The sequence below is a fragment of the Ceratotherium simum genome, chromosome 1 (genome assembly GCF_057802395.1).
Source record: "Ceratotherium simum simum isolate JZ-2026a chromosome 1, ASM5780239v1, whole genome shotgun sequence".
NCBI classification, from domain to species: Eukaryota; Metazoa; Chordata; class Mammalia; order Perissodactyla; family Rhinocerotidae; genus Ceratotherium; species Ceratotherium simum.
Genome location: NC_141900.1, coordinates 14,501,747 through 14,519,346, shown reverse-complemented (window position 1 = coordinate 14,519,346; position 17,600 = coordinate 14,501,747). Strand labels below are relative to the sequence as shown.

The 17,600-nt window shown below is 37.1% G+C and overlaps 1 protein-coding gene across 10 annotated transcripts in view; it reads left to right on the top strand.

Moving 5' to 3' along the window:
* Positions 1-17,600, top strand: part of SUGCT (succinyl-CoA:glutarate-CoA transferase) — a 750,850-nt gene that overhangs the window by 13,612 nt on the left and 719,638 nt on the right. For 9 of the 10 annotated variants that reach the window (XR_015553052.1, XR_015553125.1, XR_015553150.1 and 6 more), the window contains exons 2-5: positions 8,368-8,419; positions 9,074-9,147; positions 13,985-14,070; positions 14,693-14,743. Coding sequence is in view for 7 of the 10 variants with exons in the window: in XM_087434940.1 (XP_087291066.1) it covers positions 8,368-8,419; positions 9,074-9,147; positions 13,985-14,070; positions 14,693-14,743 (263 nt within the window). In the remaining 3 variants the exon portion in view is untranslated. The remainder of the gene's footprint in view (positions 1-8,367; positions 8,420-9,073; positions 9,148-13,984; positions 14,071-14,692; positions 14,744-17,600) is intronic. The other variant, XM_087435096.1, reaches the window with a different exon arrangement.

Below are 17,600 nucleotides of genomic sequence, written 5' to 3'. Positions count from 1 at the left end.
GTGTTGTGTGTGCAAACAGTGAGTCAGGAAAAGCTTCAGTGTGGCAATATTTATTAAAACATTACAGGGGGCTGTACTGCAGAAGATATGCCAGATGATACTTCACCCTGTTACTCATGAATTTAATATAAAATAATTTATAATTTAATTTTAAATTTTTTAAACTCAAAGTTTATATACTTTAGTTCTACAAGGTAAATTCTGAAAAATAGTAATCTTGCGTGCCTCTTTGCCCTTTCCCTTTTCCCAGAGACAACAAATTTCAATTCTTTTAGCTGTTTCTTTTAGTTTTTACCTCCAGATCTCTACATCATATGATTATAATGCTACTTCTTGATTTTTTTTATTTTTAGGAATTGTCTGTAGTGATAAAGGTTAGCTTTTTTCCACCACCATTCCAACAAATACACATACATTTTCCATCCTCCCAAACCATAAATTTTGCTAGATCAATATTCACTATTTATATTGTTATGATTATACAATTATTCATACTCTGATTACATTGCTGCTCTTATACACCTTTTGTTTTCCCTTGTGTTAATATTTGTCTTTATTTGCTTTCTCAATATCTGTTCTTACTGTATCATAAGTATAAATCTCTCAACTATTGTATTAGTATCTTCTTTACTGTCATCCTGAGGATTCCTTTTCACCCCTCTCCTCCTTGGATCCCCCCTTTTCTGGACCCCATATCTTTTTTTTTTTGGTATGGTTCCATTTATATGAAATGTCCAGAATAGGCAAATCCATACAAACAGAAAGTAGATGAGAGTGGTTGCCAGGGGCTGGGGAAAGGGGGGAAAGGTAGACTCCATATATTCTTGTTTCTTGTTCAACTTTTTCGTAAAACATATCCTCTAGAAGTAATTTTCTCAAGAAAGGTTGCATGGGAGGTAAAGTTTTCAAAAACTTGCATGATTGAAAATATTTTCTTTTTTCTACTCTTACACATGACTCATAGCTTAACTGGGTTTAGAATTTAAAAGAGGAATAATTTCTCCTCTCAAAATTTTAAAATTATTGCTTATTTTTGTTTTAGTTTCCAGTATTTTTGTTGAGAAGTTCACTGCCATTCTAATAGCCACTCTTTTGTTCTTTTTTTCTCCCTAGAAAATTTTAAGATCGTTTGTCATAGAAAAAAATCTCAGTGTTCCAGATTACAGTGATGTGTCTCTTTAAAATCCATTATGCTGGGCATGCAGAGGCCCCATTCAATCTGGAAATTCATGCCCTTCAGTTCTGGGAAATTTTTCTGAATTATTTTTGTTAATGTTCTTCTCTCTTCTGTTTTTGCTGTTCACTCTTTGAGAAACCTGTGTTATTGGAATTCCTGCACTGATCCTTTATTTCTCCTCCCTTTTCTCCATTTCCCACTTTTACTTTGTCTTTTTGTTCTACTTTCTAGGTGATTTTCTTGTCTCTATTGTTCTACCCTTCTTTTGCATTCCTGTTCTACTATCATTTTTCTTATGTTCCAAGACCATATTTTTATTCTCTCAATTTTTTTTTACATATCTTGTTTTGTTTTATGCATGCAAAATCTTCACTTTTCTGAGAAGATCAATGATAATTTTTTTATGGAGGTAAAATTTGCATCCAGTAAAATTCTCTCTTTGGTTTAGAGTCTGTGAGTTTGGACAAACATACAGAGTCATGTAACCATCACCAAAATTAAGATATAGACACTTCCCTCACCCCTCATTGTAATCATTGCCTCTCTTCATCCCCAGTCTCTGTCAACCCTGATCTGTTTTCTATCTCTATTAGTTCGCCTTTTTCAGAACATCATATCAGTGTAATCATAATGATAGTTTTTTAAAAAATTCTTCTTCCTGCTTTATCTCTGTTTCCTCTGAGTTTCTTTTTCATGTTTGTTTTGGTCTCTCTCTTTCCTGATAGAGGCTTTCCCCATATTTTGCTGATTTTAGCTGTTCTCCTGTATGATAAGAGTTGGGCATTAAAAAGCTGATTGGAGGGGCCGGCCCGGTGGCGCAGGCAGTTAAGTGCACGTGCTCTGCTGTGGCGGCCTGGGTTTCGCCAGTTCGGATCCCGGGTGCGCACCGACGCACTGCTTGGCAAGCCGTGCTGTGGCGGCATCCCATAAAAGTGGAGGAAGATGGGCACGGATGTTAGCCCAGGGCCAGTCTTCCTCAGGAAAAAAATAAAAAGAAGAGGATTGGCAGATGTTAGCACAGGGCTGATCTCCTCACACACACACACACAAAAAGCTGATTGGAGACTGTATACATGGGTGGAGCTTTGTTATGGGCTGAATTGTGTCCCCTCAAATTCATATGTTGAAGTCCTAACCCCCAGTACCTCAGAATGTGACTGTTTTGGAGATAGGGCCTTTAAAGAGTTAAGTTTAAATGAGGCTGTTAGGGTTGGCCCTAATCCAATCTGACTGGTGTTCTAAGAAGAAGAAGAGATTAGGACACACAGAGAGAGACACCAGGAATATAGTGCACAGAAGAATGACCATGTGAAGAGGCAGCAAGAAGGTGGTCATCTACAAGCCAAGGAGAGAGGCCTCAGGAGAAACCAAACCTGTCAATACCTTGATATTGGACTTCTAGCCTCTAGAACTGTGAGAAAGTAATTTCTGTTGTCTAAGACACTCAGCCTGGCATTTTGTTGTGGCTGCCTTAGCAAACTAAAACAGGCTTCTTGACTGGTGAGTTTCAATATAAGGTGATATAGCTGGACCTTTATATATGGAGTACTCCTATCAGTGTCTTTAGTTATGTTCTCTTGGATTGGTAAAATTCTTCCTCAAAGAATTTTCTAATAAGGTTATTTGACAAGGAAGCTAGAGAAGAAAGGGATTCGGCTTATCAATAGTGAAGAAGAGGTGGAATAGCTGTTTTGGGAAGAGATGGATTAAGCAATAGGTTGTTGGGTAGCAAAGAGTTTGGAGTTAGGCAACTTGATTTTGTAGAGGACAAGACTCACTGGCCTCCCTTCATCAGCTTGACAGTTATGTGGCAGTATGTTCAGTGACTAGAATTGTAAGGGTGCTTGAAGCAATGGTGTGTACACTTATTAAGAGAACCCAATTAAGAATGGGCAAAAGATTTGAACAGATGTTTTATAATAAAAGATATAGAAATGACCAATAAGTACATGAAAAAGTGCTTAACATCACTTGCCATCAGGGAAATACAAATCAAAACCACAGTGAGTGTGTTAACTAGTCTCCAAGATGGGCTGCAATGACTCCTACTCCTGATACTCACACCCTTGTGTAGTGTCCTCGCACACTGCATCAGGGTTGGTCTATGTGTCTAATAGCATATGGCAGAAGTTATGATATGTCACTTTGAGATTAGGTTATAAAAAAACTGCAGCATCCATCTTGGGCACCAAGAAACCCTACTCATAATATTGCTCCAATGGGGACTACATAATATTTTTTACAGTGTTCCACTATGGCAACCTATTAATACGTTGTGGCAAAATGTGAGGAATGACCTTTTATGTCTTTTTTCTCTCTCTTTTCCTTTCCCTCCTTCCTTTACTTCCACAAACATTTATTGAGCTCTTACGACATATCAGGTGCTAATATTTGATGTTGGAAATACAGAATGAAAGTCTCTTTTCTCAGCAGTTTATCGTGTGGTTGAGACTAAATAGTTAGTTACAGTTCAGGTAAATGCTATTGATAGAGACATGCTCAGGATGCTGTGGTACATGGAATACTTTCCAAGGAAGACTGAGTTATGAAAAATGGAAGGACTTGTCTAGGTGAGGAAGAGCAGAAGATTATTCCAGGCAGAGAAAAGAGCATGTGCAAAGGCCCAGAAATATGAGGTATTTTAAAGAAGTATGGCCAGTAAGACATTCCTTTTTTTGTAGATGGAAATTGAAAAGGTGGACAGGAGTGAGGCCATGAATAATAGCCTCATTTGCTATTTTAGGAAGAACAATAGACTATAAACTCCATGAGAGAGAGGACCATAAATAAGTGGGTGAATGAACTAGAGAGTGACATAATGGGCTCTTCATTTTGGAAGATTACTCTGGAAGCAGTGTTGTGAATGGATTGGTGGGGACAGGGGTTAGGCAGAAATAGGTTAAGATGCCTTTGTAGGCATTTGGGACAGAAAATGAAGGTCTGAACTGAGGCAGTACCAGGGAACTGGGGAGGAACAAAGGAGGAGATACAACAGAAAATTGATGGCTGATTGAATATGGGGAGTGAAGAAGAAGACATGTCCAGGAATGTCTCTAAATTCTATCTTGGAGTGCTTGGTGATGGCATTATCTGAGATAGGCAAGAGAGGAATAAGCAATAGATAGGTAGGGGGCCAGCCCCATGGCGTAGCGGTTAAGTGGGCGTGCTCCGCTGCTGGCGGCCCGGGTTTGGATCCCGGCGTGCACCGATGCACCGCTTGTCAGGCTATGCTGTGGCAGCGTCCCATATAAAGTGGAGGAAGATGGGCACGGATGTTAGCCCAGGGCCAGTCTTCCTCAGCAAAAAGAGGAGGATTGGCATGGATGTTAGCTCAGAGCTGATCTTCATCACACATACACAAAAAAGATAGGTAGAAAAGATAGGACTGATTTGCATTTTGAAAGGTAACTCTGGCAGCATAATGGAAAATTTTTTGAAGAGAACCAAGATTGTAGACTGGCAGATGAGTTAGGAGATTGTTGGAGTAATTCAGTTGAGAGTTAATGGTGACCTGAACTATGATGGTGGCAATGGGGATGGGAGAAGAGAAGCGAGTCAGGAGATATTGTTGCGAAAGAATATGCAGTAAGTGGTTCGTTATTAAATTTGAGGGGTGACAGAAGAGAGAGGAGACAAGGATTTTACTTGGGTTTTTAACTTGGGTTACTGAGAGGGTAGGAATACCATTTACTGAATTAAGGAACACAAGGGCAAGTTTTGGGGGAAGATAGAAATACTACTGACAATAGATGACATTTATTCAGCACCATGGCTAAATGCTTATAAGGCATTGTTTCATTTAATTTTTTAACAACCCTCTGAATTAGGTACCAGTATTATCCTACTTTACAGGTGACAAAATGAAGGTGGAACAAGGTCACAAGTTAGTAAATAGAGTAACAATTTGAACCTAGGGATACTTCTCTTAATCATTGCAGTAGTTGTACATCTCAGTTTGCCCCAGTAGACCATGGAGTCCTTGAGGAGATATCATGCCTCTTGTCACTGTATCTTCATAGAATGATTAGCACATAGTAGGAACAAAGGTTATGTAACAGGAGCTTTTGCTCATGTCCAGCCTCCCACACCTGTTCTCTTCTCTGCCTCAGCACCTACTCAAATGTGGAACCCAGCCTTTGTTTGATTTTCCCCAGAACTATTCACACAAGGCGCTTGTGTTTATGCCAGGGTTTACTGAATCAGTTTGGTGACTTTGGAGGGGTACCATATACAACTTAAAACCTAATATTAACTATTTCTGTTATTTAAAAAAGTTCTTTAGCTATCTCGCTGATGGAAATTTTTCTCTGGTAATTTTTCTCCTGCCATTGTTGCTCAGCTTCCTCTCCCTCTTGGCCTAATTTTCCTTTCCATTCTAGCTGCTAAGCTTACCTGTACCCTCAAATTCCCATTGATTTTTTTGGCGGAGCATTTTCACTGTGTCTTTGTTTAACTGTCTCTTTTTTCACCCTATTCAAGCCCTGTCCAGGTGAGAGAACAATTAGCTACCTGATTTTGAGGATTCTGGTCTCTTTTAATGATCTTAGTCAGTTTGGGCTGCTATAACAGAATATCACAGACTGGGTAACTTATAAACAACAGACATTTGTTTCTCAGTTCTGGAGGCTGGAAGTCTGAGATCAGAGTGCCAGCATGGTTAGGTTCTGGTGAGGTTCTCTTCTGGGTTGAGAACTGCCAACTTCTTGCTGTGTCCTCACATGGAGGAAAGTGGGCAAAGGGGCTCTCCAGGGTCCCTTTTATTAGGGCACTAATCCCATTCATGAGAGCTCTACCCTCATGACCTAATTACCTCTCAAAGGTCTCACCTCCTAATACCACCACATTGGGGGTTAGGATTTTAACATATGGATTTGGGGGGCGGGAAACAAACGTCAGTCCATTGCATTGATCATACTAATTACCAAGTATATGGATTCCTCCCTCTTTCTCTCCCTCCCAGAGTGGTCCTTCAATTAATTCTTGGTGAGTGCCTACTCTGTGCCAACCACTGTTCTAGGCATGGGATGCAAGACAGACAAGTCCTGCCTTCCTTGAGATTACATTCTAGTGGGAAAGACAGTAATAAAATAAACAAACATATAATGTAATGTGAGGTAATGATAAGTGTTATAAAGAAAAATAAAGCAGATATAGAGATTCAGAGGGGTGCTGTTTTAGATACGATGATCAGGCAAGGTCTCTCTGAGAGTGATATCTGAGCAGAAATTTGAATAAAGTGAGCAAGACATGCAAATATGTGGAGGAAAAGAGTTCCAGGTCTAGGGAATAGTAAGTGCCCTATCACATCTTGGGTTCTCCAGAAAGCAGATGTTGGGATAGAGTTAGAAGGGCAAAGGATTTATTGGAGAATAACACCTGTGAAAGAGAAAGGAAAGAAGTAGACTGAGCAGAGGAGCCATCAGACTGCATGCTGACCTGTCACATTCTTTGCCAGCCCAGTGGGGAGTTCCAGAGCCAATACCTTTAAGGAGGACTGATAGAACATTCCGTTCTGGGTAGGGGAAATGACCAGGCCTTCCTACCCCAACTCTGCTCAGTCATTGGACCAGGGTTTACCCTGAGAATAGTATGCTCTCAGCTGAGGAAAGCTGAGGTGGACCTTGACAAAGCTAAGGAGAGGAAGGGATTAATAGGCAGAGCACATAGGATTTTAGGGCATTGAAATATTCTGTATGATATTATAATGGTGGATATATGTCATTATGCATTTGTCCAAACCCATAAAATATACAACACCAAGAGTGAACCCTAGTGTAAACTATGGACTTTGAGTGATAGTGATGTGTTAATGTAGATTCTTCCATTATAACAAATGTTAACACTTGAGCGAGGGATGTCGAAAGTGGGGGAGGTTGTGTATGTGTGAAAGAAAGGGGTACATGGGAATTCTGTGTACTTTCTGCTCAATTTTGCTATGAATTTAAAACTGCTCTAAAAAATGTCTATTTTTTTAAAAAAGTATTGAACCAGTAGTTCATCATTTTTCCCCATAAATTCAGCTTGATTTCAGTCATTATGATCTAAACTTTGTAAGCCATTTGGCTAGAATTTGACTTTGTGATTTAATGTTGATGTTAAATATTTTTAGTAAATTATTGATATAATTATCAACTTGTCCACTTATTTTTATAGCTGATGGATGAAAAGAAAAAGGAAATACACTTAGGATTATAAATTGTTTAATAAACTTTTTAAATTCATTATTTTCTCCCTGTCTTAAATGTGGAACAAATATGCAGAGGTCTTTGTTGTTATTTTTTTGTTGTTAATATTTTGTTGTTGTTTAGTTCACTTTTTATTTATTTATTTTTGGTGAGGGAGATTGGCCATGAGCTAATATCCGTTGCCAGTCTTCCTCTTTTTGCTGAGGAAGATTGGCCCTGAGCTAACATCTGTGCCCATCTTCCTCTACTTTATGTATGGGACGCTGCCACAGCATGGTTTGATGAGTGGTGCATAGGTCCGTGCCCAGGATCTGAACCTGCTAACCCCTGGCCGCCGAAACAGAGACACGAACTTAACCACTACACCACCGGGCCGGCCCCTATTTATTTATTTTTTTAAGACGTTATTTTTTTAGAGCAGTTTTAGGTTCACAGCAAAACCGAGGAAGATACAGAGATTTCCCACGTATCCCCTGTTCCCACACATGCATAACCTCCCGCATTATCAATACCCCTCACCAGAGGGTACGTTTATTACAATTGATGAACCTTCATTGACACATCATAATCACCTGTCCATAGTTTACATTAGGGTTCACTCTTGGTGTTGTACATTCTATGGGTTTAGACAAATGTATAATGACGTGTATCCATCATTATAGTATCATACAGAGTATTTTGAGTGCCCTAAAAATCCTCTGTGCTCAGCCTATACATCCCTTCCCCCTCCTACTTTTTATTTTTCATTAGACAAACTATCTTAAGCTTAGCTGTGGACTTTATTAATTGGGAATAATCTGGTATTAGAGGCTTTAAGTTTTACAGATTGACTTAATTGGATCAGGTCAAGGTTTCTGTGTTACATATAAAGCAGAAATATTGTGAAGGAAAAAATATTTTTTGGTAGTAATAGAGATTACTTAAAACAGAATATGAAGAATTCTCTATTCTTCCTCCTGAAAATTAGTAGTCGGTACTCTTCAAATATTTTCTGTGTTTTGCCAGATGCTGACAATATGAAGCCGTTGGAGGGTGTAAAAATTCTGGATCTAACGAGGTTTGTATTGGTTTATCTGTGTTTTGGAGTTTTTTCCTTCTCTCAAAAAACATGCATTTATTTTTTGGATTACAAGAGGATGCTTATATGCTTATTATCAAAATTTTGGAAAGAAAAAAAAGAAAAATTCCTGTAATTTCATCATTCTAAAAGACAAGTAGTGTAATATTTATGCATTTCTTTCTAATCTGCATGTTTAGATATATTTTTTAAAAACAAGATTGGAACCTATTGAAATTACACTTTTACACACATTTAAAACATAATGTTATGTTTTGAATATGTTCCCATGTCATTCAAAATTCAACAAAAATATAAGATGATATTTTCTTATAGAATTGTCACATAATTATTTAGTCATCCCCCAATATTTCACTATTATAAATTAGGCTTCTTGTACAAAAATCTCTGCCTCAGGAAATCTTTTGATTTTTTTCCTTAGAATAAAATTCTCGAAGTAGAATTATTGCATCACAGGGAATATACTTTTTAAAGCTCTTGGTACATGTGGCTAAATCACTTTTTTGAACAGTTTTAGCAATTTTAATTCTTGCTAGCATTTTATGACTTTGTCTATGTTGATGGACTATTAAGAAAAGAATTAATATAAAAATCTTCAAGTTGGTAATTTATTTATCACTGTTAACATTGTAGAGTACTGGCGGGACCTTTTGCTACTATGAATTTAGGAGATCTTGGAGCAGAAGTTATAAAAGTGGAAAGACCAGGTAAAGCTAATGTTCCCTTTATAATTTTTTATTTATTTATTTATTTATTTTTTTTCCCTCAAAGCCCCAGTAGATAGTTGTATGTCATAGTTGCATATCCTTCTAGTTGCTGTATGTGGGATGCGGCCTCAGCATGGCCGGAGAAGCGGTGTGTGGGTGCGCGCCCAGGATCCGAACCCGGGCCGCCAGCAGTGGAGCGCTCGCGCTTAACCGCTAAGCCACCGGGCTGGCCCGCTAATGCTCCCTTTAAAACATAAAAACAAGCTAATAAATATTTTTAATAGTTATTTAAATATCCATGTACCTGTATGTGGGATGGGGAGAGAATTGAAATGAAATGATTATTTTCTCTTCTCCATTCCTTATTTTCCTCTGAAGCTATACTAATGATCTCTTTTTACTCTTTTTAGGTGCCAAGGGCTGAGGCTTAAGCCAAGTCCTTCACATGCACCTGAAAGCCTCTGGTAGAAACTGAGATGCCGCATGTAATTACAGTGATGCTAATAACACTTATCATAGTGCCAGCCACAGGTCTGAGCACTTTGCCTATGTTACTTAGTTTAATCTTTACAGTGACCTTATGGGTTGATATTATTATCCCTCAATTATAAACGAGAAGACAGAGACACCGAGAGATAAAGCAGTTTGTTCAAGGTCACACAGCTAATAAGGAATCTCCAGGCCCTCAGCTCTGATCCTGACCCTCCTTAGCCCCACACTGAGATTAGAGTGGGCCTGGACACACTCCCTCACTGTGGGATGAAGGGAGGTAAGGACAAGGGAGGGTAAAAGGGAAGAAGTAGGACACAGAGGAAGGAGAGAAGGGAAAGGAACCAAAGTCCTTCAAAAAGGAACCCAATTACTCCAACCTGTCATTCTTTTCTATTTCTAATAAAATCAACATTTTCCCATTTTATAATTTTAAAGATTTTGAGGGAAAAACAGCTAAGTTAAAATCAATTCTTCGTTTTTATGTTTTTCATCTGACATCTTTCCCATTTTTTCTTCCCTCTTTATTCACCAAATAAACCTATTCTGTGTACACAATTCTCACTTTGGTTTGGTGCCTTCTTAGCTTTTGGAGTTTAATGCATGCCTTTATTGATAACGTTGCTTAGCAAAGTGTCATGTTATGTGCCCTTTCTCTCCAACAAGTACTTAAAGGGCAGAGTCCATGTCTCTACGTCCTCTGCATCATCCTATGAACAGCTTGTTTTGGAAGGTTTCAGAAATTAGCATTATTATTTATTCTTCAATATCTGATGCTTATGGGTCTGGAACAGAATTTTCAAATCAATGAAAATGGTCTAGCCTTGAATAGTGTGCATGTATCTATTTGACTCAAGAGACTAGTTTATAATTACATCAACTTATTAATTTACCATAAATAATTGAACACTGTAAACTAGAATACTTGACCTGGAAGATTCGACTTTCTGCTAAATAGATCTTAGGACCCAAAGCAGGGAGCAGAAGATTCTCCAATCAGCATGGGGAATATTATATATTATTATACTATATTTATCTGATCCTGTGTTTATCTGCTCCAGGTGATAGAAGAGCCTGGCCAATCCTGCTTTCAAGAGATAATGCCTCAATTATCCAGTCAGTGATGTTTATCACTTTTGGTCATTGCTGGATACATGCTGAATAATGTTCACTTTCTAGCTGAACATCTTTTTTTTCTTTCTAGGTTCCGTAAACCTTCTAATTTCCACATTGCTATCCAATTTCAATGCCACAGCACTTTCTAATTTCAACCGTTGGGTATTCCATTCCTAGATAAAGCATCCCATCTAATTTTTCTTGCTATTTCAGTTAATCACGAGGCCAAATATTTGTATTTACATTAATTTTAGGAATCATTATTCCCTATTTACTTAGGCCTATTTCTCCTTTGTACTTTTTCGTTTCCATGGTGGAAGACATCTTCCTTTGTCTAGGCCTTTATGATGTCCCATAGCCATACACTTGGTATCAAGCTTTGTTCCTAGCAGGTGTTCATTGCTCTTTTTCTGATTGATTGCTCTCTTTCCCTTATAAGCTTGCCTATATTATTATTGCCCAATATATTTTAGTGTTCATATTGTATATTTAATTGTTTTGGCAGTATTTCAAATTTCAGTAGAGAACCGGTCTCTTTTCATGTCCACTTCTCCAGTTCTTTAATTAAATAAAATTTCGTTGTAGTTTTCTGACTTAGATTATTCTTATTTGTGTAATCAAAGAGCATATCAAGCTTAAGTGTATTTTTTCTTCTTTTTTTAGAGTTAGTGAATGGAAACTATATACTTGCAGGGCCAGGCAGGTAACCTAAATGAGTGAAATGGACTGGGGGGCAGGCAGCAAATGATGCTGCTGATACTCTAGGATTGTCCCCAGTAGGCAGGGATATTGGTCTTTTGTTTACTGCTGTGTCTGCCTTGCATAGAGCAGTGTCCGTGACATAGTAGGCACCCAGTAAATAGTTGCTGAATGAATGAATGTATTGAAATATCATTTAAGAAGGCAATCTGAATTTTTATATGAGATCTTCAGATTTTGAAATCATGGCACCTAGTTAGAAACTTTAAATTGTGTCTGGGTCAAATAAAACATGTCTCTCAAACTGCCAGTTTTACCAGTTTGTGACCTTTAACCTTTATTTCCTGTCATGTGCCTTCAGCCCTGATCCTTCTGCCTCTCTAAAACCCTGGTTGTATACCAGGGGCAGGTGGGAGGGGAAAGCCGAGTAGGCCTCCAATTTAGATTTTTGACGTTAACTTCACCTGAGAGATGAATGTAAACATTTAAAATAAAATATCTAATTTTAGCCTTATCTTGGCAATTCTTCATTTTAAAAAATGTTTTTACTGTATTGGGAGCTTCAAAAAATGGAAGTGGCTGTACTTTCTCTCGACTCTAAGAGGTCCTCCTGATCCTGAAGATCCAGATTCACGCGTACATTTTCCATGAAGCCTCTAACTGGTTTATTACTGAGGGGTTGCCTTTGTGGGCTCTTGTGGTTCATTTTTTTCTCCTGATGTTTTGAGCATGTCATTCCGTTTGATACTTACCGTTTGCTGTTTTGTATTGTTGTTGATTCATCTCTAGTTGGAACTAATGCTTCTTTTCTCCTCTGCCCTGGGTCCTCTGTTTCTCTTGTGATTTTTTTTTTTTTTTTTTTTTAATAAATGAATCTATTCTTTAGCCTCTGTTTTATTTTCCAAAAGGCTGTGTCTATTTTTCTTGATCAGTTTTAGTGGGTAAAGTCTAATGGGCTACTAGATTAATTACATCATTTAAATAAGATTAGAATTTAAAGTTTAACTCATATTCACAAATTCTCTCTTTGTGGGGGGAAAGTGATAAATACTTTAACTGTAATTACTTATATAGTGATTAGTTTCTTATATCAATATTTAATCAGAACTTATGTCATAAAATTCTTAATTTAAGTGATGCTATTTTGTGTCACTTAATTGTTGATTCATTTTCTGAGTTCTATCTATGTTGTTTGCCAGTACTTTTTGTGCAAAGAAGACTTTTTTTCTATAACTCTAAGGTGCTGTCTTTGAATCAAACACAAAAAAATTCCAGAATCACTTGAAGTAGATGTCTAGAATAAAATACTCTATTTTTTGATGGTTTTAAACTTTAAAGCAAAACCTAGGTGATTAAAACTGTATTCTAAAGCAGTATTTTAAATTAACAGAATTTGCTATTCAGTAACTTATTTTGCCTTTTCTGATTTGCTGTTGCTACAGAAATTTTTTTTTTTCAGTGAAGAAGATTAGCCCTGAGCTAAGATCTGTTGCCAATCCTCCTCTTTTTGCTGAGGAAAATTGGCCCCAGGCTAACATCCGTGCCCATCTTCCTCTACTTTATATGTGGGACGCCTGCCACAGCATGGTTTGATAAGCAGTACGTAGGTCTGTGCCTGGGATCTGAACCTGCGAACCTCAGGCTGCCAAGCTGAGAGCGTGAACTTAACCACTACGCCCCCGGGCCGGCCCCCAGAAATTTTTTTTTTTTTTTCTGTGAGGAAGATCAGCCTTGAGCTAACATCCATGCCAATCCTCCTCTTTTTGCTGAGGAAGACTGGCTCTGAGCTAACATCTATTGCAAATCCTCCGCCTTTTTTTTTTCCCCTTTTTCTCCCCAAAGCCCCAGTAGATAGTTGTATGTTATAGTTCCACATCCTGCTAGTTGCTGTATGTGGGATGCCGCCTCAGCTTGGCCCCACAAGTGGTGGGTCAGTGTGTGCCCAGGATCCGAACCCAGGCCGCCAGTAGCGGAGCGCATGCACCCAACCGCCAAGCCATGGGCCTGGGCCCCCCAGAAAATTTTTTTTATAAGATTTATTTATTTATCATTGTGCTATACCTAGCCTCAGATACCATTTTATCATAAAGACTTACTTATCATTATTCTGGCTTAAATAATATTTAACAAAAATCTTTTGCAGACTCAACATTTTCTTTGCCCATTTAATGCCAAGAAACACAGGAAGTGCAGACTGACTTGCTTTTCAAAAACTGACAGTGATTTTTTTCCCCTTAAATTTGCAATTTATTAAATTTTAAGACTGCCAGTAGGATATTTCCTTCTGGATTTTGACTTTCAGGGATGGAGTTTAGTGAAAGAGTATGTGGAAGGATTTAGTGATTCACATGAACAGGTAGAGTTTGGACAGTCCTAACAAGCTCCTGTGGCCCCCTTTGGGTTGCTAATTCCACTGAATTGAGCTGATCTTGTTCAGACACCTGTGAATGTGTATGATGAGTGAGCCTGTTGGTTTGAAATGTCTCATGATGTTTCAAAGTTAAAGATTAATAGCTCAAACTATTATTTCCAGGAGCTGGTGATGATACACGAACTTGGAGGCCACCTTTTGTGGGGACGGAAAGTATTTATTTTCTCAGTGTTAACCGAAATAAAAAAGTAAGAATATTGTTCCTTTTTTTGCTTTCTTTGTGTAATTCTCTTGTCATAACAAAACTTTTGATATCATCCTGGCTTGTTTGTTTGTACCTTTTTTTGTAGATATGACTAATATTTCGAATAAGGTGAAATTTATTCATTCACCAGTTACCAAATAGAAGCAATAGAGCTTTTTACTAGAGTCCTCCTTTGCTACTAACTTAAAACATTTTGAGAATTTATAATGGTTTATAATGGAAATAATTTTATTAAAGAGAGGAATCACTTGATTCTTTACATTTGTTATTCTTTTGGAGATTGCTAATTGCCTAACACTTGGTATTTTTATTTGAAAAATTTTTACTATAATCTTTGCTGTCGTCCTAACGTATAAAAATTGCAAATAAAATCAGTAAAGACGATTTATTTTTTTTAAAATTTTTATTTATTGCAGTAACATTGGTTTATAACATTGTATAAATTTCAGGTGTACATCAGTAAAGATGATTTAAATGTTTCTTCATGAGGAAAATACATTTGCTTTAAGAGGAGAATCTATGTTATGAATCGCTCCGTTGTTGAACTGTCAGTAATAAGAAAAACATTTATGATACTATTTTAATATATATATTTTAATTTTTAGAGTATAGCTGTTAATATCAAGGATCCAAAAGGTGTGAAAATCATCAAAGAGGTACAGTATGCTCTGTGGACTGCATCTTACCACCTGGGTTGTAATTAGAGCTTTGAACATCAGAATGAAAGTGTTTTAAAATTTTATTTCATTGACAATCTGTAATTTTGCTGTAAATGCCATTTAAGAATTTAAATTTACCTTTCTAATAAGTATAATATGCTTTATAATTTCTTGTATATTGAGTGTCATGTTTCTCCACACTGTGAGAGTATTCAGTTATAGTCTAGCTACTATTGACTGAGTCCCTACTCTGCATCAGATCTTAGGCTTGGCCACTTTATCTATATTATCTTCTCAAATCCTCAGAATTTGTCTTGTAAATGAGATATTAGAATCTTCACTTTCACAGGAAGGAAATGAGTCTCATGGGGCTTAAGTGGTGCTCCAACGATCACATAGCTAGTAAAGGGAAAAGCTGGAATTTGAACCCTGGGTCACATCACTGGAGAGCCCAAGGTTTTTTAACGCTTATTCAGATGACCAATATGTCCAGACCTGAACTCAGCATCCTTCCTTGAGGGGCAGGATTGCATAATGGTTTGGAGCATACCCTAGCGTTCCACTCGTGGAATTAAAATCCTGCCTTCTCTACCTACTAGCTACGTGACTTCAGGCAGGTTACTTAACTGCTTTATGCCTCAATGTCCTTATCAGTAAAATGAGGATAATAATAGTACCTACTTCTTAGGGTTGTTAGAATTGAGTTAATACATGTAAAATGTGTAGAAGAGTGCCTGCCCATAGTCAGCACGCATTAAGCATTGCCTATTATTATTATTGTTCCTGACGCACATGAAGTTGGATTCATCACATGAGATAAAACTTGTTTGCCATTCTTGTTAAAGTTTAAAATCTAATCTAATGGATATAAGTCTACTTGATTAGGGAATGAAATCCCAAAATTTGTTTTATTCCAAAGCATCAGCTTTAACATCATTGCTCTGCTGCTACTTTCCTTATCTATCTGGCCGATTAGAAGGTAATTTCTTTTAATTATTAAGATCAAGATCAGTGACCATCCACTTTGGTTCTATTGGATCAATCCAGCAAATTCGGAATTTTTGTATACTAGATACATTTTGAACCCAAAGCTTGATATTGTCCTGATCTTACTGTCCTGTTTTCCTACATCTTTTCTATAGTATAACTTAGGTTTGTTTGTTTTTGTTTTCTTTGTTCAGTTGAAACTTAGTTTGATTTTTCTAAATTGTTCTGCATTGTTGTTGTCCTGCTCTGTTTTCCTACAGTGGCTGCCCTTACCTTGGACCCGACTCCCATTGTCTTCATTCTCAGGCCTTTCTTTTTATTTTCTTCTCAGTAGTTATTTTTTTAATCTAGGAGATTGTTCTTTCCTTAATTCTTCTCTTTCTGTTCTGTGTTTCTCAGTTCCATCTTCAGTGTTCACAGTTCCTGCTTCTTTGCTTCCATTTCAGAACATTCTGATATTTTATCCTGAATAGTCAAAGTTTCAGGTTTGATTTAACAAATACTTTACAGTTTCACTACGGCTTCTCAGTGGGGCAGTGTCGGGTGAAATTCATAACTCTTGCTCTAAGACGTCAATGTACATTTGAATATTTTAGGCCTACAGGTATAATTCTGACCAAAATAAATGAATTGCTGGGACTTCCTTTTCTTTCTCCTTGGATCCTGCCAGTGCCCTCCACCAGATTGTAACAATTTAAAATTAAGTTTCATTATGGGTTTGATTTCTCTTCATGTCTGATTGATAACAATAAAGTACATTTTAACTCATATTAAACTTAAATAGATTGTCTGGGGACATTATTCATGTCTATGGCTTTTAGTTAGTTATATCATTCATAAGTTATGTATCTTACTGCCTAGAGGAAAAATTATTTTTTGCTTAGTCTTTTTGTTCTTTCTGACATGAATTTCTCTTTTGGCCTTAAGAGTAGCAAAACAACCTCTGTATTCAGACCTTGGTGGCTATGATTGCTAATATAACGAGTCTAGTTTATAGAAACGGTTCCAAAGTATTATACAAAGCAATCAGCTGGATACGTGAGAGCTCCAAAAAGTATGACTCCTTTGTCAACGAGGCTAACCGAAAACAGGTTGTATAAAAAACAAAACTCTGCTTAGAAAAACTTTGTGGAGCCTGGTATGTTTATGGCATTATGATCTGATAACTTTCTAATGCATCTTCTATATTTGAAATAATTCTGTATGTCAGTTAGTTGACAGTCACAATATCCAAATTGTGTGCACATGTTATGGTTCACAGAGCAGTGTCATAGGTTGTATTTTCCTCTGACATTTTATTATGAAAAATTTAAACATACAGAGAAGTTGAAAGAATACTATAATGAATTGTCATTTACCCTATGCCTAGATGCAACAATTTTAACATTTTGCTGTATTTGCTTACATATGTATACGTGTGTATGTGTGTGTGTTTTTGAACTCTTTGAAAGTAAGTGGAAGATATGAAACTTTGCTTGTAAATCCCTCAGAATACATTTCCTATGAGTAAGGACATTCTTTGACGTAAATTGAAAAAATTACTCTGATTTCTTCACTCATAAATGTGGTTAAATTATTATCATCACTTTCCCCTCTATTTCTGATCTTGCTCATCCAGTCTGTTCCTAAATTATATTTAATGAAGAGAACTCAGAATTAGGTACTCTATATTTCAGATTGATTTTATTTCTTATTTACTCTGTGACTGGAAGGAAGATTGTTTTTTTCCCATTCAGAAAGAAAAAGATGGTGGGTTCTCTCACTCATACAAAACTGTGCTTGTTTTTTATTCTGGGAAAGATTCTAGAAAAGATTATTAGGTGATTTGTGAGCACCTAAACGAGGAAGAGGTGATCATCAGTAAAAC